Genomic DNA, 27,421 nt, shown 5'->3' on the forward strand with positions numbered 1-27,421 from the left:
CTGATGGGACCAACTCTAACAAGGCCCCCAGTGTTGCCTCTGAGACAACAAGGGTGTCCGTGGAGATGGGAGGCCAGATTCTCCCACAGTTATAGCCCTTTGCACCATTAAGCCCATGTAAAGGGGCCATAATTTGGCCAAAAAATGACCAACAGACAGCTCTATCAGATCTGGGCCCTGTACCTGAGTTTCCCACCTTATTCCCTCCCATGCATAAGGGATATATGAAGGGAAGGAGGGAGGAAAGTGGAACTCTGCTACAATTCTTTGCTGGCTACCCTATTCCAAAGGCACAAATTAGAGCTGCCCAACAGCTTGCTCTAACTTGTGTCAGGGCTGGAGCTGGCCTGCCGAATCAGGGATTGATAACTAGGTCTTTGGTGTCCTCACCTCAGTAGAGCTTTGGCACAGGAGAGAGGCTAGTCCCATATCTTTTACAGTGAGACTTAAAAGCAAGGTCCTGATCACTTGACACTAAAGATCCCTTGGATCTTTTGGTAACTGTTAGTAGCATCAGCTCTTGTTGAATTTTGACTGCACTCTGTCTACCCAATTTCTTCCAGTAATATCAGTGGAATATGCCCTTCTTAATTTCCTTCTCTGGACTGGTATGCAGCATTGCTCTGTGCTGCCATTCTTCTATGCAGAAGGATGGTGGATGAAATGGCTATAGAGCTGGCATATCCGATTCAGTGTATACACAGTTCTTTATAATCTGTCAGGATGAAGGGCACTACAGAAGTGTGTAAGTTCTAATGAGGATTTCTGATTAACCATTTCTCTTTTATGTATATTTCAGACGGCTCATCAACATGTGCAAGCTCCAGAGGCTACAGATAGTGAACATACCGGATGTGCTTTTATTCCTAGCCAGAACAGACACTGGAGGAGCACAGATGATATCCAGAGCCTCAGCTGGGGTCTGCTGATATTCAGGAGCTCTGTCACAAGTTGTACCTGGAAGAGGAGTTTGGACGTTCTTCGTTATGTAATAAAATGTCAGTTGCTGCTACACTTGGGATAACTTTGAAAGACATGACTCTTTGGTTCGGTCTCTCAGCAAGTTCTTAGTCTCTGATTCCGTGAGGGATGCGTCTTGAAAAACAGATAATTTCTAAGTGAAAATTCGCAGCCAAAATCAGCAGCTTCCTCCAAAAATGTTAGAATGGAAGAATCTTTTTTGCACTCTTGTTTTTTATTATGGACATTCTTTAAACTAATTAACACATCAGTGTATTAGTTTTAAAACGTCAAGGTATTTTCTGAAGCTTTTACTTAAATAATAAGAATAAAGATTTGTTTCTTTGCAGTATTTATTATTCAGTACAAAGTGACAGCAGCTTTAAGAGTTGGTCCCTTCGAACTATAATTCTGACCATGAGTTTTTGATTCCGGATTTGTTTCTTCCATCGGTTTTTTCCTAACTTATTTTTTTTTTTTTTTTTTTTTTTGGTATGTTTTTTGACTCTGTGCCTTCAGCTTGTGCACTTGGCAACTTTACAGACCATATTTGGTGAATGCAAAATGTGTTCTTAAGGAAAAGCTTGTGACGTTGTGAACAAATACGCTGCAAAGTCACAAGTTTCTCCTGCATTATTAGGATATGAATTTAGAAAGGAAGAAAAAGTTTAACCTGACAATGTCACTGATAGTGATGTGGCCCCCTTCCCACTTTGTGTTTTTTCAAGTGTTTATTTAGTATTAATGGTGGGACCAACTCTTGTAGAAACATCCCTCTGTCCCCTCCCTTTTCTGGTGAGTTTGTTGGCCTCCATATTAATTACAATAGATCAATGTGAACTCCAAAATGAATGCAATGCCATGTTTTGTGTTGTGTGTTATTTTGGAACATTAGCTGCCGCAGCTGAGAGTTGGATTATGAGCAAGGTTCTCCAGTCTGTTAAATTATGCTACGTGCCACTCGGGCAGCACTGAGCAGACTTAAACCTGCCTTAGTTGGTCAGTGGATGACAGAACCCAGGCAGGGCTGCTGGAGTGGCTCTGACAGGCTACCAGCATAGGGAGTGTGACTGGGGAAAAGGGATATGGCCCTGCATCCAAACAGCTAGAGTGTAAGATACGCAGCACTGTTCAGGATCAGGGAGATACCAAGGTGATGTAATGCATATGTGCATGCATACACCCTCTTCTAGACTTGTGCCAAGCTCAGGTGGGCTGGTCCAGTAAATCTGGACCTGTGGTCGTAATCGTAATGGTTAGGAGATGAGTTTCAGTCAGCAGTATGGGTAATTGAATCCAGTTAATTTAAATAGGGAGAGAAATGTTCTTGAAAAAGTAGTTTTGATTCCAGATTCCTTTTATTATCTTTAGTTAAGAAGAGAAAAAAAAAACCTTAGTGATATCAGAAACCTTTCTGAGCTGAGGTAGAAGTGTATTCACAGTTCTGCCACACACAGCTGTCGTATAGAAATTCTCTGAGCTTGCATGAGTTGTCTATAGATTGCAGGAAAAAGCAAAATATTCATGTGGCAGTGACAAAGTTCTTTTCTTTCCAACTTTGCTTTGTAAACAGACTATATTCCCTTCATGTTTAAATTGAGAATCAGAGATTCCAAGGCCAGAGGGAACTATTATGATCATGTAGTCTGACCTCCTGTATAAGACAGGCCATAGAACTTCCCCAAAATAATTCCCAGAGCATAGCTTTTAGAATAACATCCAATCTTGATTTAAAAATTCAGAGATGGAGAATCCACCATGACCCTTGGTAAATTGTCCCAATGCTTAATTAGTTTCACTGTTTAAAATTTACTCCTTATTTCCAGTCTGAATTTGTCTAGCTTCAACTTTCAGCCATTGGATAGTGTTGTACCTTTCTCTGCTAGATGAAAGAGCCCATTATTAAATATTTGTTCCCCATGTAGATACTCAGACTATGATCAAGTCACCCCTTGATCTTCCCTTTGTTAAGCTAAATAGTTATATCATCATAAGGCATATTTTCTAATCCTTTAATCATTCCTGTGGCTCTTCTCTGAACCCCCACCAATTTATCTATGTCCTTGAATTGTGGGCACCAAAGCTGGACACAGTATTGCAGCAGCGGTCACAGCAGTGCCAAATACAGAGGTAAAATAACTTCTCTAGTCCTACTCGAGATGTATGCATTCCAGGGTTTCATTAGCTCTTTTGGCCACAGTGTCACACTGGGAGCTCATGTTCAGCTAATTATCCACCATGACCCCCCAAAGCTTTTTCAGAATCACTGTTTCTCAGGATAGAGTCTCCCATCATGTAAGTATGGCCTACGTGTTTACATTTAGCTGTATTAAAACACACATTCTTTGCTTGCACCCAGTTTACCAAGAGATCCAGATTGCTCTGAATCACTAATCAAAAACAAACCATCAAGGATAGGGTTTTCAAAAGCACTCAGCATTTGGTGTATCTCTGTTTCGACTGAAGTCAATAGGAGTTTTATCGTTGGGAGCAGAGTTAGGCCAATGTCGATTGTTTTTTTTGTAAATCCTACCTTGAGTGAACACAGTGGAGAAAGTAACAAATGCTAATAGAGAATGGCTACTGATTTTAATTTTGCCAAGTTCCAAAATTTTATCAAGAGCAGTTTAAAAAAAAAATCAGATTTCAAAATAAAAACCTTTTGACACTGTCCTTAGTTGTACAATTACTCTGTATACTGTGACAGCAAATATTCTTGAATTAAGAATATATACATCAACTAGTTGATTTACTACATCAGTACCATTCTAGTTCATATGAAAGTGTGCAAGCTCTCAGCTTCATCATGCCGTTATGAGTTTGCTCTGTTTTTTTACAAAGGGTTTACTGATCTAGGGTTTGTAAATAACTTGTAGGACTTAGGCCTCATATTTGAGGCAATGATTTTAATTTACTCCTTTATTGTTGCATTACACTTAGGACACAGACTTTTGAAACAATAATTCTATAAGAAGGTAAAATAAAACATTCCTCTTAGTGTGGACAATATTATATGCACTATAACAGTACTTGAATGCTTTTCACCATGTGGCGTTCTCGTTTGGCCAGCGGACATGAGAACTCTCCTTGTAAAGCATTGTATTATGTTGTAAATTGGCATTAAAATTTCTGTATGTTTTGGCATTATTAACCTAATGCTGAAGTATTGTTTATCTTGTCTTCTAGGGTTTTATCATTGTGAGCTGAGCATGAAATGGAGCATAGCATAATATGCTAAATTATTTTGTTTCTTTGTAAACTTGAATTTTACTTAGAGTAAAACTAACTCAGCCAATTTGAGCATTGATGCTGTAAAACCATGTCTACAAGCAGCATGGTCCTAGTTACACTAGTAACTCTAACCAAATAACAACTTTGTGGTAAATTTGCATCTGTTGCTTACCATGAGACTAAACAGTAAATTTGGTTATACATCGGGTGTCCTCTTCTATGTCGCACTGGTTCTCTAGGCAAACTTGCTATATTAAAATATTTTTAGATGAATTTCATTTCTTGCTTCTGAAAGTTAAAATTATCTTATTACTGTTAAGAGTTGTGTTTGTAGGAAGTTCTTGACTAAACAATGTTTAAGGCAGTTTTCAACACAGAAATAATCTGTGGTTCTGTATATGGCCCAGATTGTGCAGGTGCTGTCACTCAACTCCGGTATAGACTTTGGACCTGACTCGACATCTTATGTAGTCATTGTGGAAATGTAATGCAGCTAAATGGAAAAGGTGCAGAGAAGGGCAATTAAAACGATTAGGAGGATGAAACAGCTTCCATACCAGGAGAAAGAGAAAAGACTGGGATTGTTTAGTTTAGAAAAGAGATGACTTGGGTGGGGGGGGTGTATGATAGAAGTGTATAAAATCATAAATGGTGTGGAGAAAATGACTATAATGCACAAAAGGAAGTACTTCACACAACGCACAGTCAACCTCATTTCCAAGGATGTTGTGAAGGCCAAAAGTATAACTGGATTCAAAAAACAATTTAAGTTCTTGGAGGACGGGTCCATCAATGGCTATTAGCCAAGATGGCCAGGGATGCAACTCCACTCTCTAGGTGTCCCAAAACCTCCAACTGCTAGAAGTTGGGAGTGGACAACGGGATGGATCACTCATGATAGCCCTGATATGTTCATTCCTTCTGAAGCATCTGGTACTAGCCACTGACAAGAGACAGGATACTGGGCTACCTGGATCATTAGTCTGACTCAGCATGGTCATTCTTATGTAAATATTTGGGTCTTTCTCTCTGGGATAATTACTGGGCAGAAATACAGTCTGTCAGGTTCATCCCTCAGTGAAGTCAACCAGGGTGAATTTAGCCCAATATTTCCTTTTCACACATCAAATATAAGGTCCAGTTTTACAAGGTGCTGAATGCCTCTATCTCCTTTTAACTTGACCAGGCATGATTCTTCATCTTTTATGTTGAGAACTCCCTGGCCCCAAAACAAAAATTACTAAGTTCTGAATGATTGAAAAATGATTCCCATGTATTTTTCCGTGGAAAGAATAGGTTTTATGGGACTAGCCTAACTCAAGTACTTGCAAGTGCACCCCTCTCCTCAGGTCTGGCTGACTTGTGCTTGGTGTAGACTCCAGTCAGGAGAAAGATAGATGGCCACCTTTGCACTTCCCCAATGCTTGGGGCTGGTTCAGCCCCCAGTGCAAGTTGTAGCAGTCTCAGCATTGTTCAGATTTACCAGTAGTGGCTCCCAAGGGTCCATGAGTTGTCTTAGAGAACTGTGTTCTTCCTTTAACATCCTCCTGGCATGTTCCTTACACCAGGGGCTTGTGAGGGTGGCAGCATATTTGTCTGCACTGACACTATGCCACCGGGGCACTGCCTTATGCTAGAGGAGGTGCCTTGTTGGTCACATAGGCCAGGTTTAAGACTGCTTTTAACCACTGGAATAGTGTGAAAACAGTCCTATTGGGGCTGAAGATTTGGCCCATGCTGTCAGTGTTTTTTGTAGGTGTGGCTCTGATGCTGTGTCACTGGGTTCCTTTGTCAGTGTCTGATTCTAGTCTCTTGTCGTCTTGGCTGCTGAGAGGGAATGGCCTCTCCTGAGTTGTCTCCCCAACTTCCGCTTTCTCCTTGCTGCAAGAGAGAAGATACGTGTTGTGTCTCATCTGAAAACTTGACACAAAGGAAACTTGCGGTATTTTGTGGGGTTTTTCTACTATACCAAGCAATGAGGAAGGATTAAATTGATCTGGTCCAGATTTTAATTTGTAGTTTGAGGGAATCCAGGAATTTCATAGCTGATATGTAAACCACTGAGCCATCCCTCCCGGCTCTTCTTCCATCCATCTTTGGAATCCTGTTGGTTGGCCCCCTGGTTCTGAGCTCCTGCTAAAGGATTTTAATTGGCATAGCATTGGAAATCCTTAATCCTGTATTGATGGGATAAAAATGGTGGCAGCTACTTCCTCTCTAGTATTGTTTTCAGCTTGTAGACACAGAATATGTAATTTGTGAGGTGACCTGTGGGGGCATTTCCCCAGAAGTTCCTCCAATCTCTGTTAACAGACAAATGGTAATTTAATTGATAGCATTGCGATCTCTCTCTGCTTGCTATCAACGGGAGAGCTGCTGTTTGCACAAAGGGAACAACTCAAAATTGAAAAGCACCAAATATTTAGTTGGTGTTATCTGAGTTGAGGAGTTAGTGATGTGGGCTGCACAAGGGAGGAAGGTGGAATAAGAACCTCCCTTAACCCCCTGCTTCTGCCACCAGGCCTTGGTCTGGCCCCACAGGAGTAAACAGTAATGCTGTGTGCCTGCTTACTAATGACCTAGAGCAGGTGAGAGAGGAGGGATGGGGGAACGGGTGGGCACTTGGTTTCAAACCACCACCCCACCCCATTGGACAAAGTGAGGAGGAAGCAGGAGAGGGATTGCGAATCTGGGATAGTGAATCTGGGATATCTCTGAGGCACAGTGCTTTCCAGAGCTTCCCAACAGGGTTGGGGGTACAATGTATGCACCATCCCTTGCTCAGGTTTGTGCCTAAAGGCACAATCTAGCCCTTAGCTGTTATTTAATGGTCTTCTCCATGCTGTACATCTGAGGTCTGGTGGAGTTTGGAGGACCTTCTCTATGTGTATGGTGGTCCTATAAACCACTCCGTTCTAAATGGCTACCCAGACACTCCTTGTGAGAAATGGTTCTGCCAGAGTTCCTTGTTACACTTTCCTAATCCTTTAACTCTGTTTAGCTTTTGAACCCTTCCCTCATGCAAACACATTTCTCTCAAATCTCTCAAACACCTGCAGTCATTTTAAAGCCTCCTCTCTTCCCAGCAAGTCTTTCCTCATAACTTACCATCACTGTATCCGGTAACATCAAGCCGCATCATGCCCAGTGCAGTCCTGTCTCGGTGACATGATGGCCAGCACTGAGCACAGTGCTCTAGATAGAGTTAAGAGATTAATTTATTTCTTGGCATTACTCTGGGGATCATCACTATAGAATCTCTGCCCCTTATAGTGTCTATATAACTATAACACTTTTATTTTCTTCTCTACCTCTGCTAAGAAGTTGCCCCACTCCCACTCAGTGTTCTGGAGGATTCTTCCATTTAGCACATTTGGGCACTTTCCCCTCTGCTGCGCAGGAGGGACCAAAAATACTGAAATTCAGCAGAAAAAGGGGTAGACAGGAAATGCAGCCACACAACATGGCTCCCTCAGATTTCTTCTATGCCTGTAATGCACAGTTCTGTGTGAATGCGGGGAGTATATGGGCAGCCGGGGGGGGGGGGGGAGCAGTTGCTCTGAATGGCATAATCCTCTCTGACCTAAAAAGTGACTGGCTGCCCTGAACCAGCCATGCCCTCAGTGTTGTGGGAGAGGAGCTAGATGGTACATAGGAGGTTGGTTTTGCTCTTTTGGAGCTCAATCCTGCTCCATGTAAAGTCAATAGCACCAATTCCATTGACTTCGATGATGCAGCATCTAGCCAGCCACTGGAGATCCTCAAGGTTTGGGTATTGTGTTCCTGTGGATCGCCATCCAATGGGAACATTTGTAGGCCCTGCCTGTACTTTCCACCCTGCCTCACTAAGGGGAGCTTGAAGTAGAACTTGCAAGGCAGGACCTCTCTTCCTGTGCAGGAGGAGGAGGATGTATGTCTTTTGGGTCCTTCTTCAGGACTAACTTGATTTATGTTTAGTTTCCACTGAAACGTATGTCCCATCTGCTGCTTGTGCAATCCAGCTCCTTTTAGGATCCGTCTGTATTATTCCTCCACTATCTCTGCCTCTGCATACCTGAAGATACTGTTTAATTCTTTTGTCTGAATCACATGGGTAAGTAAAGGAGGTGAATGTGTGTTTAATTAACATTTTGAGATGCCTCTTAGCCCTTTTATTGTTGCAGTTGCTATTATGGGGGACCAGTGCTCTTATGTTGGCTGCTTTCCAGTCTCCTGGAATCTCTCTCACTTAAGATTTTATAATCCTGTTTGTTAATTTTCTTTAAAGCATAAGAATCTACAATTTCTGGTCCTTAAACTATTTATAATGCACACAATCTTATAGTATTTGTTCACTCAATTACAGCTCTTCAGACAGCTTTCTAAGAATCAGAGCAACGACTGGAAAGCGCACAGCTTGCTACTTCATGGCCACTGAGTATTACAGGGAATATTTTGGTGTTGCACACACGCAGTTATATTTATGTTGACCTCGAAATTGAAAATGAAAATGCATTCACCACAGATTTCTGTGCTCGGTGTACCTATTAATTAGTTAGATGCGGTACGGCGGGTGGAGGGAATATTCAGCACAAAAAATAAGTTTGAGCTTTATTAACATTTATTTTCCTAAATTATTATTTTTTATTTGTATTACAGTGGTGCCTAAGTGCACAGCCACAGATTGGGGCCCCCTTGTGACTGACACTGTATAAACCCATCAAGATGGCCCCTGCCCTGAAAAGCTTCCAATCTAAAATAGCCAAAGACTGGGAAAGAGTCAGAGGAAACAGAGGCAATTTACCTAAGATCAGACAACAAGCCAGCAGCAACCTGGGAATAGAACCCCGTTCTCCTGACTGTCACTCAAGTTTCCTACCCATGCAGCCATGTGAGTGAGTCTGCATTTTCAAAAGGGACTAGTGATTTTTGGGTGCTCAACCTGAGACATCATAAAGGGCCTGACTTTCAATGACTAGGTGCTCAGCTGTTTCTGAGAAGCAGACCCCTTTAAGGTGTGTCAAGTTTGGTACCTGAAAACAGCCTTCAAACTACTATCAGAGGGGTAGCCGTGTTAGTCTGAATCTGTAAAAAGCAACAGAGGGTCCTGTGGCACCTTTAAGACTAACAGACTAACTTCTGTTAGTCTTAAAGGTGCCACAGGACCCTCTGTTGCTTCAAACTACTAGTCACTCTGGAAACCTAGACCCTCGTTACTCTAGTTCTAATGTGTAGCATCTAGGGCTCAATGAAGAGACTCCAGAATTCACCATTGTGACATCACACGCAGCATGAATGGTAATGAGAATTGCTGTTTGTCATGTCGCACTCTGGGATATTGTTAGTGAACCAGGAAATACTCGGATTATTTCCCAAGAGAAAACCAAGTGAAAGAATGAGTTACTTTGTGTGCTCACATATTGCTTCAGAAATCTCTGCTTTCATTCGAAATAAAGGTTGAAATAATTATTGAATTAGTCCTCTACCATTTTTTTTTGTCTGAGTTGATTTTAACCTATTTAATTTCTTAACATCTGCTCTTTCAAAAGAAATCTTTATTCTGGCTCTCTAACCCTGAGGCTTGTGCAATACTGAAGAAACTACTGTACTGCTAATCTGTGATGGGCTAGATTGTGCCCTGGCCTCACTTAACTGAGTAAGGAAGCAAGGCCTCCCTGCCTGCCAATCTCTTACCTGATTAAATCTACTTGGGTCCAGGTCTGGTTCAGAGGAGTAAAGTCCTTGCTGTACAGATGTTCCCTTCAGTGAGTGCTGGCCCAGGCATGGAGGGGAAGAAGTAAACTGCATCCTTATAAGGAAGGAATTATGCATCAGACACACCCCTGTGAGGCACCATGCCTTCAGTACTACTTTGGGGCTGGTGCATTTACACCCCAGTCCTTACTCAGGGCAATGCCTACAGGGATGGTCAAGCCCCAGCTAATTAGCCAACCTACTGCAGATTATTTTTCATGAGCTGGGGGAAAGATAAAATTTCAAAGCAGTTTAAATTATGTATTGCAGAACTTGGAGAGAGGTGGTGACCTTGGTCAAAGCCATATGCAAAATTCTGCATTAACACTGATATTTCAGTCACAGCTACAGCATGAAATGCAGAGGATAGATCCCCACAGCGGCACTGTCTCCCTTGTACATACTATAATCGTCTGTTTTTAATGAACCTGATCATACAATGTATAGGCAGTAATACAAATTGCAGATAAAATGTGAAGTTTAAACCTAAACCATGAATATTTGTTTACACCAATTTACCGGGAGTGGGGTGGAATCAGTATTAAAATTCAGCTTAAAATGTAATTATCAGAAAAATGAGTGGTATCTGCTTACCATTAGCGACTTACCAATGCACACGTTTCACCAGTTTAATCATTTTCTAAATTGATTTAAACTGCTGCAAGTCCCTGGTGTGGACATTTTAAAACTGGTTTAAAAGTGACATAGATTTTTACCCTTAATTTATCACCACAAATTACTTTTTACAGCTGTAACTCCTTGTTGAAACTAACTCAGCTATGGAATATGTATTTCTACAGCAAATACGTGATTTATTTCAAAACCCACAGATAACTCTCCTGATCATGGTGAACTCATTAACTGAATAAAAAAAAATGCCCTGACCACCAGTAAAAATTATTCCTTTACCCCCACCTTTTATTTCCTCCCTGCCTATCTTTCTCTCCCTCTTTCCCCCCATATAGATATGCAAACTAAAACAGACCTAATCTACCGTTAGGTGGGACCATTGTGACTAACCCACCACTATTGTCACAGCAGTGCACCATGGACCAAGGAATGATTTTTTAATTATTGTTAAGAGACAGTAGTTCTCCTGATTGACAGGTGGTAAGATAAATTTCAAGGAATAACTGGCTCACAATTCAGTTCTTCACCATCATGAAGAACTAATTCATAATTTAAAACCAAAGAAAGGCACATTAATATGCCAATTCATGATGAGTTTTGTTGTTTAAGGTTCAAGGAGCCCTCCTTCCTGGGTGTGAACTTGTCACTGACTGAATCCCGAGCATGTCTAATGCTGTTGTAAACGCATGCTCTGATCAGCCATGATTTCCACATTCTCCCACTCCAGGAGCTGGCAGAACAGGAGCACAGCTCCTGAGCATGCCAGAAAACTGAAGCAAAAGTTTTCCAGCTTGGGTGCCAAATGGTAGGCACCTAGGTACCCTACTAAATAAGTAGCCTTATTCTCAGAAGTACTGAGCACACATACAGCTTCCACTGACTTAAGCATTAGCCACTAGCCTATGAAAATGCTGGCCTAGGCACATGGAGTTGGACTGTCCCTGAATGGGCTACTCAGACCTGGGTCCAGAGGTAGTAAGTAGGTGCTTACAGGTAGGGTTACCAGGTAGCAACTGTGAAAAAACGGGATGGGAGTGGGGTGGTGGTGGGGGGAATAGGTGCCTATATAAGAAAAAGTCCCAAGACTGTCCCTCTAAAAACAGGACATCTGGTCACCCTACTTGAAGGGGATGGATCACTTGATGATTATCTGTTCTGTTCATTCCCTCTGAAACACCTGACATTGGTCACTGTTGGAAGTCAGGACACTGGGCTGGATGAACCTTTGGTCTGACCCAGTATGGCCGTTCTTATGCTTTGTGCAGGAGTATGTGGGAGCTACATTTTCCTCCCTCCTGCCAAGTAAGGAAGGGAGGAGAATGGAATAGGTGGAGTTTTGTCTCAGACACTTCCCCATCCCTTCCTCCACCCCCTAAAGAACTGGGGCATGACCTTTGGCTTTCCCTGTGCCCCAGCAGTCCTTGGCTGCCTTAATAACCCCTTGATAACCTGTGTAATTTGGTTGCCCTAACTCAGTTTGTGGGGAGAGCAAATGTGCATTAAAGCTACCTTTGCAATCCTCTTTGAGTTGCATGCCCTGGCCACAGCTGAAGATTTATTGGGCCCAGACCTTAGGCAGTACCCTGGCCACAGCAGGTGAGTTAAGGATGGTATGGCAGCTTTAATTCTGATCGCCTTTGGCTGAATTAAAACAACTGCCAACACATTTGGGTGCTCGATCTAATTTTTGTTACTGGGTGCTACAGCAGCAAAGATGAAAATATTGATGCCTTAAAAGTGCCAGATACTTCCTGTGTCAACATAGGGCTCTCTGAAGTAGTGACGAAGGGGAATTAATTTAAATGTATTAAAACCTTCCACTCTCAGTGCTGGTTCATGATTCCCTAGGTGTTGCTAGCTGTCGTTCAAATACTCATGGTTCACTGATTCTTACAATATGAGATTATGGCATTGGTCTCCTTTCATAATTCACTGTAATGCATGCCTGATGTCCGTGACTCAGATAAAAAGGAACTGAGCAGAGGTAGCTTTGCAGCAGTTCCGTGATTCAAAGTGAAATACCGAGATTTTTGTAATTTAAGTTGAATTTCTTCAAAAGCCATTCAAACCCAGGACCTCTTTTATTCTGAGCCAGAGCTTTTCAAAAAGGCCTGTTTTAGTGCATGATAAATTCCTGGATTTATTTAACTAGAAACAACTAACTGTTAAGTGCAGGAGCGTTTGGCCATAGCTGCAATATCATCACAAGTGAAGAAAAGATACGAAAACAATCATGTTAGTGGAACAAGTAAACGAGAATCTGCACATGGCTCATGAACAAGTTGGGTTAGCAGCCAGTGTTTGAAGGCTTGGTATACCCGGCTTCTGTACTGGTATAACGATGTTGCTTCGGTGGGTCTGCCAACATAGTTAGACCAGTGTGGGGATGTTGTGGATGTGTACTAGTGTGGATGTTGACTGGGCCTTATGGGCACGGTGATTTTGAGTGATAGTTCTGGCATGCTCTCTTAGTGAATGGAAAGTCCCCACTTTAATGTTTTTGAGGCATTTAGACACACAGCCAGGCTTGAGTTTAGTCCTTTTAGTTGCCTCTTTCTGGTCACAGCTTTCCAGCAGTGTTGCAAAATATGCAGTCTTGGCCAGCTAAGCCAGACTCTTATTAGGCAGAATGGAAAAGGAGAGGGATAGGAAAGAAAAGAAATTAGGTGGGGAAAGAAAAGGACACCTAGGGGGCAGAAGGGGAGAGAGACAAAGTCTCAGATCCCAGGTGGTATTCGGGATTTAACTGGAGCTGGTAAAGGTGGCAGTGTCATCTTGGTCCCTCTGCCTATGCCAGTCTGGTGAGGACATCTCTTAGGATTAGAACAGAGAAGATCTAGGGTGCCAGGAGATGGTGGTGTGGCAGCCATAATAGTGAAGCTCAGTCCTTCCCCTTCTCTGTCTTTCAGTCAGCCAACATCACAGTAGCCTCCAGCTGTTTGTCCATATTCCCCAGAGCGTGTGTGTGTGTGTGTGTGTGTGTGAGAGAGAGAGAGAGAGAGAGACACACATCCAAAGGAGTAATGGGCAGAATAGTCTAACCTCTCCTTAGGTTGTCTGCCGTCGGCCTAATTTCTAACACACTAATTTTGGTATGTTGAGTTTTGGTCTCATGTTGTCTTGTTTACCAGGCATGATCTTAACACAGCCCTTGTGTTATAGCAATAGCCCTTTTTTGTTTATACTAATTCAGTCTTTGTCTCCATCTTGCAACTTTTCCCATCAACATTTATTGTTATAGGTTATTGTGACACTTTATGATCTTTCACTCACTTTTCACAGTTGAGCTCACAATTTGGGTAAATTTGTAGGCCCAATGATCACATCAGGCATTTTAAAATAAATTGGAAGGTTTTGATCCTTTGGTAATTTTCCATTTCAACAATTGCATCCTCTTCATTCTTCAGCTGTATTACCCCCTTTTTCTGTGCCCACAGCCGTCAATATCAGCTTTTGAGTGATATTAAATTGGATGGTAGTGGGAGCTGATTAATGCTCAGCCCTTTTATCCTGTTTGAATGCAGAAGCTTTTCCGAAACCAGTCATGTTTACAAAGCTGATAACCATCACTGTGCAGCTCTCAAATGTGATAATGCATTTGACTCGTGTACTTAACTTCTCTCCCCAAGGTCTGTTGTGCTCTTATAAAATCACATTTTATGTACATGAACTGGCAAAGGCTTATTTTAAAAACAGATAGGTATAACAGGCAACGTGTCAAGTTTTTCTTACTCTATTTCCCCATAGACTAAATTTTAAAAATAATAAAATATTACTCTGCTGACTTAAATGCCTGGCCAAGGTGACCTGCTTTAGACTACCACATCTGGCTTCAGAAGCTAGCTGACCTATGAATCCAGAGTCAAGCTGGGCTATGAAAGCTGTTTCTTCTCCTTTGGCCTGATCCAAAATCCATTCAAGACTATGGAAAGATGCACGCTGACTTTAGTGGGCTTTGAGTCAGGGCCTTAACTGTCAAGGCCAAACAGAACCTAAAGCCCCAATTCTATGGTTGTTGAGAACCCTCAACTCTCACTGGAGTTTCTGAAGTGAAGGTTTAGTTTTATATCAGTTATCTGCTTAATGCACCGGCCGTGTTGGGACTGAGGCAATCTGGATTCAGTTCTATACTCTGCTACATACTTTCAGTGTTCTCTTGGATAAGACCATTTCTCTTTTGTAAAATGGGGATGATATTTCACTACTTCAGGCCTATGGTGAGGATAAATTTTAATATTTAGATGCTGCTTAGATACTGTGGTGAAGAGGCCGATACAGGTAGATTGATAGATCTGACAGCCTACTGCGTGCCTCAGAACTGGACAAACACGTCTGCTTCTGAGTGCCTCTCTAAATAAGCTATCAAAAAGGCTTTAACTACATTCAAAGAACAGATAAAGGGACTGGCGATTGAAGGAAGCCAAGGTGCTCTAAACAGCTGTGTTACCACTTAAAAATGAAATCAGCAGATTGACTAATTACCCCTTCATCTAAGGGACCAAAGCAAATATTTAAAAACAATTCAAAACTGTTTGTTCCCTGGGTGTATGTTTTCCCTTTGATACTTAGATGGCCTTATTATTACAGTGCCTCACAATCTTTAACATTTGTAGCCTCACTGTACTACTCTGAATAGGGGAGTACTGTTATGCTATTTTAGAGATGGGGAACTGAGGCACAGAGAGACTAAGTGACTTGCCCAGGGTCACCCAGGAAGTCTGTAGTAAAGTAGAGCATTGAATGCCCAAGTTTCCTAAGTCCAAGGCTTGTGCCCTACCTACTGGACCATCTTTGCTCCCCTTGTTCAAGTGCTATCTTCTTCCCAGTAGGATCAGCTATTAGGCTTAATCAGCTTGGAAAAGGGAGAAAATACTGAGAGCTACACACATGGGAGTCAATGTAGTAATGTCATCCTTCATTGAAATAGCTATAGAAAAACTCTACTCCAGACACTCCTCTAAAACAGACTTCTGCAGCCCCTGGGGAGGGTAGTGATCCTGGGGTCAGTAACCTATCATTTCAATACCTGGCTCTTTAAGCTTTATTTACATTGCTCATAGACAAGCCTCCACTGAAGCAGCCACTAAATCAAACAATCTTTTGAAATAGGCAGCTTTGAAGAAGTCATTGGAAAAATGTAATGTGCACGTAACACCTCTGTTGTGAGGTAAGAAAGGCCAACTCCTCAGCTGGTGTAAATGGACATGCTTTAGATTTCAGTGGAGCTATGCCAGTTCATACCAGGTGAAGACTTGCTCCAAGTGGCTGTAGGTACCGCTGTGTATTAAACAGATGTCTAGGCAGAATCATTGTAATGACTTGTTACCTCATATTCAGCACCAGTGACATTACCATAAGCTGCTGCATTCATAATCCAGGAGCTGGCAAGCCATTATAGTTCACCGCTGTTTTCTTTGGTCCATATGTCCCCAATAATTCCTTGCTGCCCCTATGCTTTGGGTTCTCTGTTTGCCAGCCATGAACATATCTGTTTCTGAAAAATCCAAAGTTGTTTCTTTACAAGTTTAATTTTTCATAAGGAGATTATCTGATTCCAGTAGACTTCTTAAAGGGGAACTCAAATAGTCAGGCTGATGATTTCACCGGCTTCACAATAATAAGAACTTGGTGGGGAATGTCTTCTGGATTCTCGAGCCAGCCTCCTTTTGTGAGGATACAGGCCCGGATCCTCTCAGGTATTTAGGCTCCGAACTTCAACTGAATCAATAGATGTTTTGTCCCTAAGTGTCTTTTTTGCTCTGGGCCACATGTCTACTTATTCCTGTCTAATTACCCAATTTGCAGATGCAATAAGGTGAGCATGGTTAATTGCAGGCACACACACAAAAGATTAATGGTGAAACCCAAACTCCAAATTTATAGGCCAAGATTTTTAAAGATTGGTGCTTAAAGTTAGGCTCCTAATTGGCCTTATTTTATAAAGCACTGAGCACCCAGCAGTACCCTTAAAAAAAAAATCTGCCTTGCTTTCTCAGATCCATCAGTCTGTTGATAATTGTGTTTGAAGCAAAGTGTAATCATCATTTTTATAAATGAGTGACAATAACTGTTCAGCTGCTTGCAAATCCCCAGTAGATGGAGTACAAATTAACTAAAACAATCCCAAGGCCCTCATGCTCCCAGTATTGTTAAGTCAAGTCACAGTTGAACTCTGCCAGCTCATGAATAAACTCTAATCGTTCAGAGAAGAAATGTTTGTTATTGTCATCAGGCTTATAGCCCCAGAACCTGTGGAAGTTCTTGTTCAGCTCCCGTTTTGCCAGCATCCTGAAACGTGCTGAGATGTCAGGTTTGTACTCTAAAAGCTGACAAAGGACTTATGAAGAATATCAAAACTCTCCTCACCTCCTGAATATTAAATTCCTCTCTGCCTGTAGTGCTTGCAGAGTTGTGGGGATATCAATGTGATGTTATAGACATAAACTGTGACCGTATAGAACATTGTTGCAACCAGGGTCCTATGGCTGCACCAGTTCTTGTACAGAGGAGGCCAAGTGGGGTGTCTATGGAAAGGTTGTAGTTTGCTGGTTATGATTATGCCGTCTGTATGTGTGTATCATTTTTGTATTTGAAGTTATGAATATTGGCTATGTATTTGTTTGAGTCTAAGTAGCCTCAGTGAAGCATTAGGTCAGCTTCTCGAGAAAGGACTATTCTCAGTAAGTGCCCAATCAAGAAACATATAACTGACAATGGATTTTGGGAGATGCCAATCCACATCTGAGCTTCCTGGGAGCGTTCAAACTAATATGTAAACAATGGCGTCAGCCTGCAAAAAGCTGAATCATTCATAGACATGTGACTTGCCCAGGTGGCTACAGACTCCATCTTGTTACTGTGCTTTTGCACAGGAGAACAAAAGGGTTTCCGCCCACAAGAGAGACAATATAAAAGGCCCTGGAAACCCCTCCATTTTGTCTAGAGCTGGCTCAGAATATAGCCTCTTCACCCCAAAGAGTTGCCTGAAAGAAACTGGAACAAAGGACAGTAACTACGGGGGTGTGAATGATTGCTGGACCCAGACTAGGAAGGAGTTTAGTCTGTGACAGAATCTTATTGGAACGTCTCTGAGGGTGAGATTTACCTGCATTTAGTTTCCTACTGTATTAGGCTTAGACTTGCGTGTTTTTGTTTTACTTTGCTTGGTAATTTACTTTGTTCTGTCTGTTATTACTTGGAACCACTTAGATCCTACTTTTTATACTTAATAAAATCACTTTTTGCTTATTAATTAACCCAGAGCAAGTAATTAATACGTGGGGGAGCAAACAGCTGTGCATATCGCTCTATCCGTGTTATAGAGGGCGACCAATTTGAGTATACCCTGTGTAAGGTTTATACAGAGTAAAACAGATTTATTTGGGGTTTGGATCCCATTGGGAACTGGGTGTCTGGGTGCAAGAGACAGGAGCACTTCTTAAGCTGTTTTCAGTTAAGTCTGCAGCTTTTGGGGGACGTGGGTCTGTGTTTGCAGCAGGCTAGCATGTCTGGCTCAACAAGACAGGGTACTGAAGTCCCAAGCTGGCAGGGAAAATGGGCTCAGAGGTAGTCTCAGCACATCAGGTGGCAGTCCCAAGGGGGTCTCTGTGACCCAACCCGTCACAATTAGCATCGATGAAGCTGTTTAATGCCTTCTGTCAAAGAGACCAGCATGTTGGCTTGTGCTCCCTCAGAAATGGGGAAGTAGAAGGCGGGGGTGGTTCAGTAGATTAAGCACAGGAGTGGGTGTAAGCCATTCTTTACATTTAATCCTTGCAAGTCAGTGGTGTTACAACCTAGCCTGTTACTCTCCTGTGCCGTCCCTGGGCTGTTGCAAGTGGAGCCCGTTGTGAGGTCCCACATGTCGCTGAGTCAATGGGGTCTGGGTAGAGTCTAGTCACTGTTTCCAGTGCTGGAATTCTAGGGCACACTCCATGCTCAGACCTTTTGTCTGATGCCATACCTGTGTCTGACACCTCCCGCGGCCCCCTCGCCAGTCACTTACACACACATTCCCTCCGAGTTCCACCTAGCGGTGGTCAGTTTGGGCTTCTAGTTTAAACCCTTTGGTGACAATGTGGCAGGAAAGCAAGTAACACAGGCTTAGCAATGGAATTTCTTAACCATTATCATCATGGCAAATCCCCAGGGACATAGCCTCCTTGCAGACTGAGCACCACCTGTATCGATCTCTAGCTGAGTTCTTAGGATGCTTCCCCTTGCCTACCTGCATCACCTCTATCTTGACTGGATTGAGCCTTTAGCAGCCTTTCCCATCCATGCCCCAGCTACTACCAGACACAGAGAGAAACTCAGCAACACTTTTTGGGTCAAAGAAGATGGAGGGAGAGAGAACTGGATGTCATCAGCACACTGAAAGGACTTTAGCCCATACCTTCCCACTGGCCCCAGATATACATTGAAGAAGTGGTAAATTTCAGCTATTTCAGCCCAAGGCATGGAGAGGGCACTTGATAGTTGTGGGCCTCCCCTCACATGTTCCACTCTGGGTGGAACAGAATGTGAGATAGCCCATGGGGCAGAAAAATAATGGTCCAAAAGCCACCTACTGGGATATGTCTATGAGAGAAAAGAACTAACTTAAGGTCAGGAAGCCAGTCATCACCTAATGATCAATGATATCTAAGGCACCTGCTAGCCTGAAGGTAAGATTTAATGGGATCATGACTCAATTGCCAAGCTTTAGATAGCCGACACACAATTTAGCAATTTCATATTTATGCAGCTCTGATTATTCTCTGAACGCAGAGTCTAAACAAAAGAATGGATTGATTGTGAAGTGTTGAAGATGCTTGGTCCTTTTTTTCTAGATGTCTGCCCTACGTCGCAGAAGCAAATTCTTTTTTTTTTACTTTTTACTAGTCTTTTCATCACTCCCATCTCCCTTTCCTACCTCACAATACATGCTTATGTAGTAATAATGATAATCAAAAATTCAGCTGAAGGCAAATTAAAAATATCTTCGCATTTTCCTTTCCAGTAATTTAGCTCTTTTTCATCATGTTACACTGGATTTGTTTTTGTAACATGATTCTTTAATGAGTTATTAATGAGTCTATGTAAATGAGAGGTAATGTATATCATAGGACTGCACTGAATTAAAAGAGACTGCAGTCAGAGAATGCTAAAAAATTATTTCAGGGATTTAGTTTCTTTCTTTCTTTCCTTTCTGGACTATTTTGAAAGTAATAAATAGAACATTAAATTTTCTGTTTTGTTCCAATGACAATTATTTTAGACAGACTCAAACATTTTGCATGAAGGGAAAACAGAATAAACTGGTAAAAATCACAAGGCTAAGAGTAAAATCTTCCCACTGCAGTAAATAAGGAAGTACAGTGTAATCAGATCTTTATCTAATGTGACCCTCATGGCTCCATTGAAATCAACGGAGCTACACCAATTTACATCAGCTGAAGATTTAGTTTACTTTAGAGAATATACACTTACCTTAACAATTCAGGTCCCAAACACTTATGCATGGGACTAACATGTGATTAAAATTGCATTATTTTGCCCACAAACTAGAAAGCGATCAAGTCATACTTGAGACGTATGTGCATCAATTGAAATGTCACTGATGTTTTTGAGGGGGAGGGGTCTGTACACTGTAAGTAAGCCGGTACGGTGTACCAGCTAGGGTTACCATTCGTCCGGATTTACCCGGACATGTCCTCCTTTTTGTGCTAAAAATAGCGTCGGGGGGAATTTGTAAAGCACTCACAATGTCTGGGATTTCCCCCCTCCCCCGGCAGAGCAGAGCGAGCGGCTGGGAGGGCTGCAGGAAAGTCCCGGGCTGGACTCCGGAGCAGCTGTAGAGGAGCCGGATCCGCCCTGCATTCTGAGCAAGTGTATCAGCACAAAGTGCAGCCCTCCCCTTTTGCAACTGGGAGCGGTTTCTGCCATGCAGCGTAGCAAAACGGGAGCGAGAGCACTTTGTGCTGATACAAGGGCAGCTCTCCCCTGCAGCCCGGTCCGGCAGCACTGTGCAGGGCCAGGGACCGGGTTTTGTTGTGCTGGGGAGCTTAGCCACGTGTCCGGCTCGCACAGAGCCCAACACCCTGTTCTGAGCAGCAGGGTAACGGGGCCAGGGGGTAGGAGAAGGGGCAGGGAGGTTCTGGAGGGGGCAGTCAAGAAACGGGGGGGGCTTTTTGGGGGGAGTGGAGAAAGTTTTGGGCAGTCAGGGTACAGGTAGGGGGTAGGGTCCTGGGGGGCAGTTGGGGGGGTCTTAGGAGGGGGCAGTTAGGGGACAAGGAACAGGGAGTCTTAGGTAGGGGGTGGGGTTCTGGAGGGCAGTTAGGAGCAGGGGTCCCAGGAGGGGGCAGTCAGGGGACAAGGAGCGGGGGGGTGGGGGGAGCTGTCAGGGGGCAGGAGTGGGGAGAGGGATCGGAGCAGTCAGGGGACAGGGAGCAGAGGGGTTTAGATGGGTTGGGAGTTCTGGGGGGGGCTGTCAGGGGGCAGGAGTGCGGAGAGGGATCGGAGCAGTCAGGGGACAGGGAGCAGAGGGGTTTAGATGGGTTGGGAGTTCTGGGGGGGGCTGTCAGGGGGTGGGGAGTGGTTGGATGGGGCGTGGGAGTCCCAGGGGTCTGTCTGGGGGTGGGGGTGTGGATAAGGGTTGGGGCAGTCAGGGGACAAGAGGCAGGGAGGCTTAGATAGGGAGTGGAGTCCTGGGGGGCAGTTAGGGGACAAGGAAAGGGGGTAGGGTTGGGGGTTCTGGGGGGGCGGGAAGTGGGAGGGGCAGGGGCGGGGCTCCTCCCGTCCTCTTTTTTGCTTGCTGAAATATGGTAACCCTAGTACCAGCAAGAGCCGGTACGCTGTGCCGGACTGGACCGGCTTCTCCGGTGGTGATTTAAAGGGCCCAGGGCTCCAGCCGCTGTGGGGAGCCCTGGGCCCTTTAAATCACTGCTGGAGCTCCAGCAGCCGGGCTCGGGTTGGGATTTAAAGGGCCTGGAGCTCTGGCCCCTGCAGGGAGCCCCGGACCCTTTAAATCACTGCCGGAGCCCTGCCGCCACTACCCCAGCCGTAGCCCGAGACCTGCCGCCCCGGGGCAGTGGCGGCAGGGCTCCCGTGGTGATTTAAAGGGCCTGGAGCTCTGCGGTGGCCAGAGCCCCGGGCCCTTTAATTCGCCCCTGAACCCCAGGGCTCCCAGCCGCCTCTGCAGCTGGTAGCTCTGGGGTGATTTAAAGGCCCTGGGGCTCCCAGCCACAGCCGGAGCCCCAGGACCTTTAAATCTTGAAAGGCCACACCTCTTCCCATTGAGGCCCCGCCCCACCCAGGACTCCGGCGTACCGGTAAGTCCTTTAAGTTACTTCACCCCTGTGTACTTCCCCCCTCCCCCTTTGAATTGGCTCTACCATTCTCCTCACCGTTACCAAAGAAAACATTGTAACTGTGCTAGAAATGATTGAAAATTTCTAAGTAAAAAAAAGTGTCACATTGGAAAGTAGATTGCTATGAAATGTAACTTTGAGACTAAAATAGCTGACATCCTCCTAATGTAGGACACTTGAGAGACATGATTCTAGCTGGCTAAGGGGCAAGAGACAGTTTTTCTTTGAAGTCTCCCTGGTATTGTTCCTGCTGGCTTTGAAGTGAATAGTGCCTTGTGTTTTTAAAATGTATGGTGATGTGCTGTGAGCACTCAACTTCCATGGACCCACCTGAGCCTTTGGATTGAAAGCACCTTTGGGGCCTACGTTATGCTTGAGACAGTCATTTAAGTTAATGAAAGTTGTGTGGTTAAACCCTCAGCTTTTAAAATCTCAACCTCTGGGATCAACATTCAGGTTCTGTTGTGAGCTGAGCACACTTTTTGTGCTTGATAAATAATACAATCCTAGGCATGTTACCGAAAATGAAATAGGAAGGGGAGAAACCCAAAAGCCCCTCATCCTATAGTTACCATAATGGCAGTAAGCATTTTCTCTCTCCTTGTCTTCCCCCCATGTGATGAGGCTCAGACTGTTGAGTGCTAGGAAGTGACCTATGCTGTGATATCAAAAAGACGACATGGGTAAACAGAACATGGCTTGGGGCAATCAGTGTCTCCAGTCATACTCCACTCTGTATGGGCTAATAACCATTTCATTCTCAGGTAGATTTTTTTTTCCAGATTAACCGTCTTCTTTTTTTTTTTTAGAGATTACTTTTCACGTCTATTTAATAACAACAATAAACCCTTACATTCATAGTGTTATTTTAAACCCCCCCCCCCCACACACACACTGTTTAACACTGAAAACACAGCTTCCTTAGGGGTTGGAATGAAGCAGTTGCTTAAAGAAAACAGCAAAACTAACCACAATTTAGGACATGAAATATCTAGTAGAGAGTAAGTCAGTGGGAACTGTACTATTGATTTATGAGGCCAGGTTTTCACCCTGAGCCTCCAATTCAGCAAAGTGTTTAAGCATGTGTGTAAGTCCATCCCTATTCAGCAAACTAAATGGGAGTTAAACACATGCCTAACACTTAGCACAGGCAAAGTATGTTGCTGAGTCGGGACAGTCTACTGCGTCATGGCCTCAGTGAAGAATTGAGATGGACAGAACATAATTAGTCAATCTGGCAAGGGTACTGGGGATTCTGTCAGAGGTCTTTAAAGGGATGGAGGTTAACTATTTTTCTTAATGTACATGGGAGATTCAGTAAATACTACCACAAACCAGTGAAAGATACATGCAATACAACAGAACTCTACTGCAACCTAAGAGTATTATGAAAACTATACAATGATTATGAAGGAGAAAGAGAAGAAGGGAGAATAATTCTAGGGGAAGAGGTGATTTGGGCGATTCTGATCAATTCTGCTATTTTGTTAGCTGTAATGATTACAGTCACATGAACCTTTCCTCCATGCTTGGTCAGCCAATTGAAATAAGAGGACATGGAAGTAGAGAACTAGTTGCCCAAACTGCCGTGTGTACAGTCACAGGTACCAGATAGCAGCTCTGATGTCCACAAAGGATGAAATTCCCCCATCACCTTGGGGGCTGTGGATCCATGGGGGACTGGAGTGATTGATTGTTAAGCAGGGACACAAGAAGACTTGGTAGCCCATGCCAAGTGCACACAACCCTCCCTAGAGAGGACTTTAGGGACAGGCCGGGCATTGGGCACAGCTGCTAACAGGGCGGCCCAGAGGATTCAGGGGGCCTGGGGCAAAGCAATTTTGGGGGCCCCTTCCATAAAAAGAAGTTGCAATACTATAGAATACTATATTTTTGTGGGGGCCCCTGCGGGGCCCGGGGCTTGGGGCAAATTGCCCCACTTGCCCCCTCCCCCTCTGGGCGGCCCTGGCTGCTAAGTCCATTACGTCACTGAGCCAATAGCCATGAAAAGGGATCACTTCCTTGCCTGGCCCTCCAGGTGAATTTCATCCCATGCACAGTTCCCAGCACAAAGCTAATTTACTTGGGCTTTGCGTAGGTGCACGTGCTTAACTCAAAGCTCGTTGCAGGCAGTTGATTTCCCAGATTAGTGCGAAGTGCACCCCTTATTTCCCAAATGGCTTGTAGCATGGAGAAGTTAGACCACTTTGACTCTATCATCACTTTGCTGCCCTATACTTAAGACTTAATGTGTTTTCATCAAGCACAATTAACACAGGCTACTGGATGATAACAAGAACATTTTTTTAGTGCAGGAGCAGGTACAGGAGGGATTGGCACTTTGGCTGATTAACAACCAAACCTCTCAAAAAGGCTGGCAGAAAATAGAATAACAATTGCCATCAGAAAACAACTGCAAAGAAATAAAAGCTATAGCAACATAGCTTCAGCTAGTTTATATTGGCAGTGCTCCAGTGAAGTCAGGGGAACTATTCTGAGGTACTCCAGCTGAGGTGTTGGTCATAGGCTATAAGAAGCCTGAAAATGATGTTTCCATTTAAATGATAGTGTGTCCCTCAGGGATCCATGAGGGTTAGGTTGTGTAAGACGACTTTATCCTAAGCACCTGGCCACCTCTGTTCAACCGGTGCCAAGCAATCAAACAGCAGGTGAGTAGTAAGTTAGAATTGAAATGCATTGGCACTGTTGTGTGAGACTTCTCCAGCACCTGGCCAGGTTCCGTGTCTCTCTAACCATTGCAATTAATCCTGATTTTTTCCAAATGAAAGCTTGCTTCATGAAGTGATAAACAAGCTCAGTTTGAGCATAATAAATGTGACTTAACGTTGTGCTTGGGTTTTAGCTCGTGAAAAATGATGACATCAATAAGTTGAAATGAAAATTAATCATTTGGCAATATAAACAGTCAATGTGCTGTATCTGCAGGATACACAGTACGTTTGATTGCTAGGGGCTTGTGGCCTATTTGTTGTGGCTCGACAAGTGCTGTCTTGCAGAGGAATAAATGCACAATTAGTTTATTGGTGCTGTTTGCTATTTCAGCCCAAATCCTGTGAGGAACCGCGATTCCATGGTGTATTGATTTCCTTCTCAGACAACAGAGCTGTCTATTGTTAGGGAAAGCGTAGTCGAAGCTGGTGACTTGCTGTTTGGATTGACTGGCAACGTGGGAATAGCACAAAGTTAAGTCTTATCTAATATAGGAACATAATGTAGCACTGAAACCTGTGCAAGTGACTGCTGGGGCATGCTAGACCTGTCATAATATTGGAGAATACAGAGAGTGACATGCTTTAAACCAGATAATGCTTTTAACAATTCTTTCATTATTAGCGAAAACCTCAGATTCACACAACCTGAAAAACTTGGCTTCTCTTGTTTTAGTTAGCAGAAACCACAAGGTTAAGCACACCAAACAGCTATTTAAATACTCACCCGACTGTGCTTGTATGTAGGGGGAGGCAGTCATGCTTTTCCACAAATCTGATGCCTTTTTCATAGATTATAAGGCCAGAAGGGACTATTGTGATCATCTAGTTTGACCTCTCCCCTTAAGACTTCCCTGAGTCAATTCCTGTTGGAACTACAGCATTTCTTTTAGAAAAACAACTAAACTTAATTTAAAAATTCCCATTGATGAAGAATCCACCATGGCCCTTGGTTAGTTCTTCCAATGGTTATTTACTCTTGATTAAAAATAGGGCACACGTGTTTAGTCTGAATTTGTCTAGCTTCAACTTCCAGCCATTGGATCTTGTCATACCTTTTTTGCTAGCTTGACGAACCCTCTATTATCAAATTTTTGTTCCCTGTGTCATACCTATAGACCAGTGTTTCCCAAATTGGGGTTCACGAACCCCTGGGCAGTTGGGGCCGGCAGCCCGAGCCCTGCCATCGTCAGCAGGGGAGCCGGTAGCCCGAACCCCAGCACTCCACGCGGGGCTGGCAGCCCGAGCCCCAGGGAGAGCGGGGCCGGGCAGTAGGGGCTGGCAGCCCGAGCCCTGCCCCTGTCAGCGGGGGCGCCGGCAGCCCGAACCCCAGCCCGAGCCCCAGGAATTTGCCAAATCTCATCTAAAGCCAGAACCACGGCCCTCCTTGTTACCACCAGCCACAACCTCACCCAAAACGAGAGGTGGGTGAAAAATACCAAGCATTTTTCACAGAAAGTTTTGAATTTTTTTTCACATTTTTCAAAATTCCCCAAGAAAAATTTACAAAAAACTGAAACGGAAAAATGGTCCATTTTCAAAAACTGTTTTCATGAAACATTTTCTGATTTTTGAAAACCAAAAATGAATTTATTTTTTATTCAAAACCATTTTTTTTTAAACAAAAGCCAAAAAAACATTTTACAGAAACATTTTTGGTTTCTGGTTTTTCTATGTTCGTTAAAAAAAGTTTCAATTAAAAATATTTTTCAGAGGTTCATAGATTCCGGGGCCCAGCAGTTGGGGCATCCATCACACTGAGGAAATTTAAACTTAAATCCCTGAAAATATTCATTTTTAGGAGAGGGTTCACGAGATTTCACAATTTAGTGAAAGGGGTTCGCGGGCTGTTAAAGTTTGGGAACCACTGCTATAGATTGTAATCAAGCTTTGATGAGGTGTTAAAAGCATAGCTGTTTATAGGTTTTTCTAAAGTGAGTGGCTGTTTGAAGTTCATAGAATCATAGAATATCAGGGTTGGAAGGGACCTCAGGAGGTCAGCTCAAAGCAGGACCAATCCCCAACTAAATCATCCCAGCCAGGGCTTTGTCAAGCCTTACCTTAAAAACCTCTAATGAAGGAGATTCCACCGCCTTTCTAAGTTACCCATTCCAGTGCTTCACCACCCTCCTAGTGAAAAAGATTTTCCTAATATCCAACCTAAACCTCCCCGACTGCAACTTGAGACCATTACTCCTTGTTCTGTCATCTGGTACCACGGAGAACAGTCTAGATCCATCCTCTTTGGAACCCCCTTTCAGGTAGTTGAAAGAAGCTATCAAATCCCCCCTCATTCTTCTCTTTTGCAGACTAAACAATCCCAGTTCCCTCAGCCTCTCCTCATAAGTCATGTGTTCCAGCTCCCTAATCATTTTTATTGCCCTCCGCTGGACTCTTTCCAATTTTGCCACAACCTTGACGTGTGGGGCCCAAAACTGGACACAGTACTCCAGATGAGGCCTCACCAATGTCGAATAGAGGAGAATGATCATTCTCCTCAATCTGCTGGCAATGCCCCTACTTATACAGCCCAAAATGCCATTAGCCTTCTTGTCAACAAAGGCACACTGTTGACTCATATCCAGCTTCTCGTCCACTGTAACCCCTAGGTCCTTTTCTGCAGAACTGCTGCCTAGCCACTCGGTCCTTAGTCTGTAGCAGTGCATGGGATTCTTCCGTCCTTAGTGCGGGACTTCGCACTTGTCCTTGTTGAACCTCATCAGATTTCTTTTGGCCCAAATCCTCTAATTTGTCTAGGTCCCTCTTTATGCTATTCCTACCCTCTAG

The 27,421-nt window shown here is 43.6% G+C and overlaps 1 protein-coding gene across 2 annotated transcripts in view; it reads left to right on the forward strand.

The window, feature by feature from the left end:
- The window catches only part of CACUL1 (CDK2 associated cullin domain 1), a 76,628-nt gene extending 72,159 nt beyond the window's left edge, over positions 1 to 4,469 (forward strand). For both annotated transcript variants that reach the window (XM_005284154.4, XM_065552379.1), the window contains one exon: positions 800 to 4,469. In XM_005284154.4, the coding sequence (XP_005284211.2) occupies positions 800 to 840 (41 nt within the window). In that variant the 3' untranslated portion in view covers positions 841 to 4,469. The remainder of the gene's footprint in view (positions 1 to 799) is intronic.
- The last annotated feature ends 22,952 nt before the right edge of the window (positions 4,470 to 27,421 follow it).

This window comes from Chrysemys picta, chromosome 7, assembly GCF_011386835.1.
Source record: "Chrysemys picta bellii isolate R12L10 chromosome 7, ASM1138683v2, whole genome shotgun sequence".
Taxonomy (NCBI): Eukaryota; Metazoa; Chordata; order Testudines; family Emydidae; genus Chrysemys; species Chrysemys picta.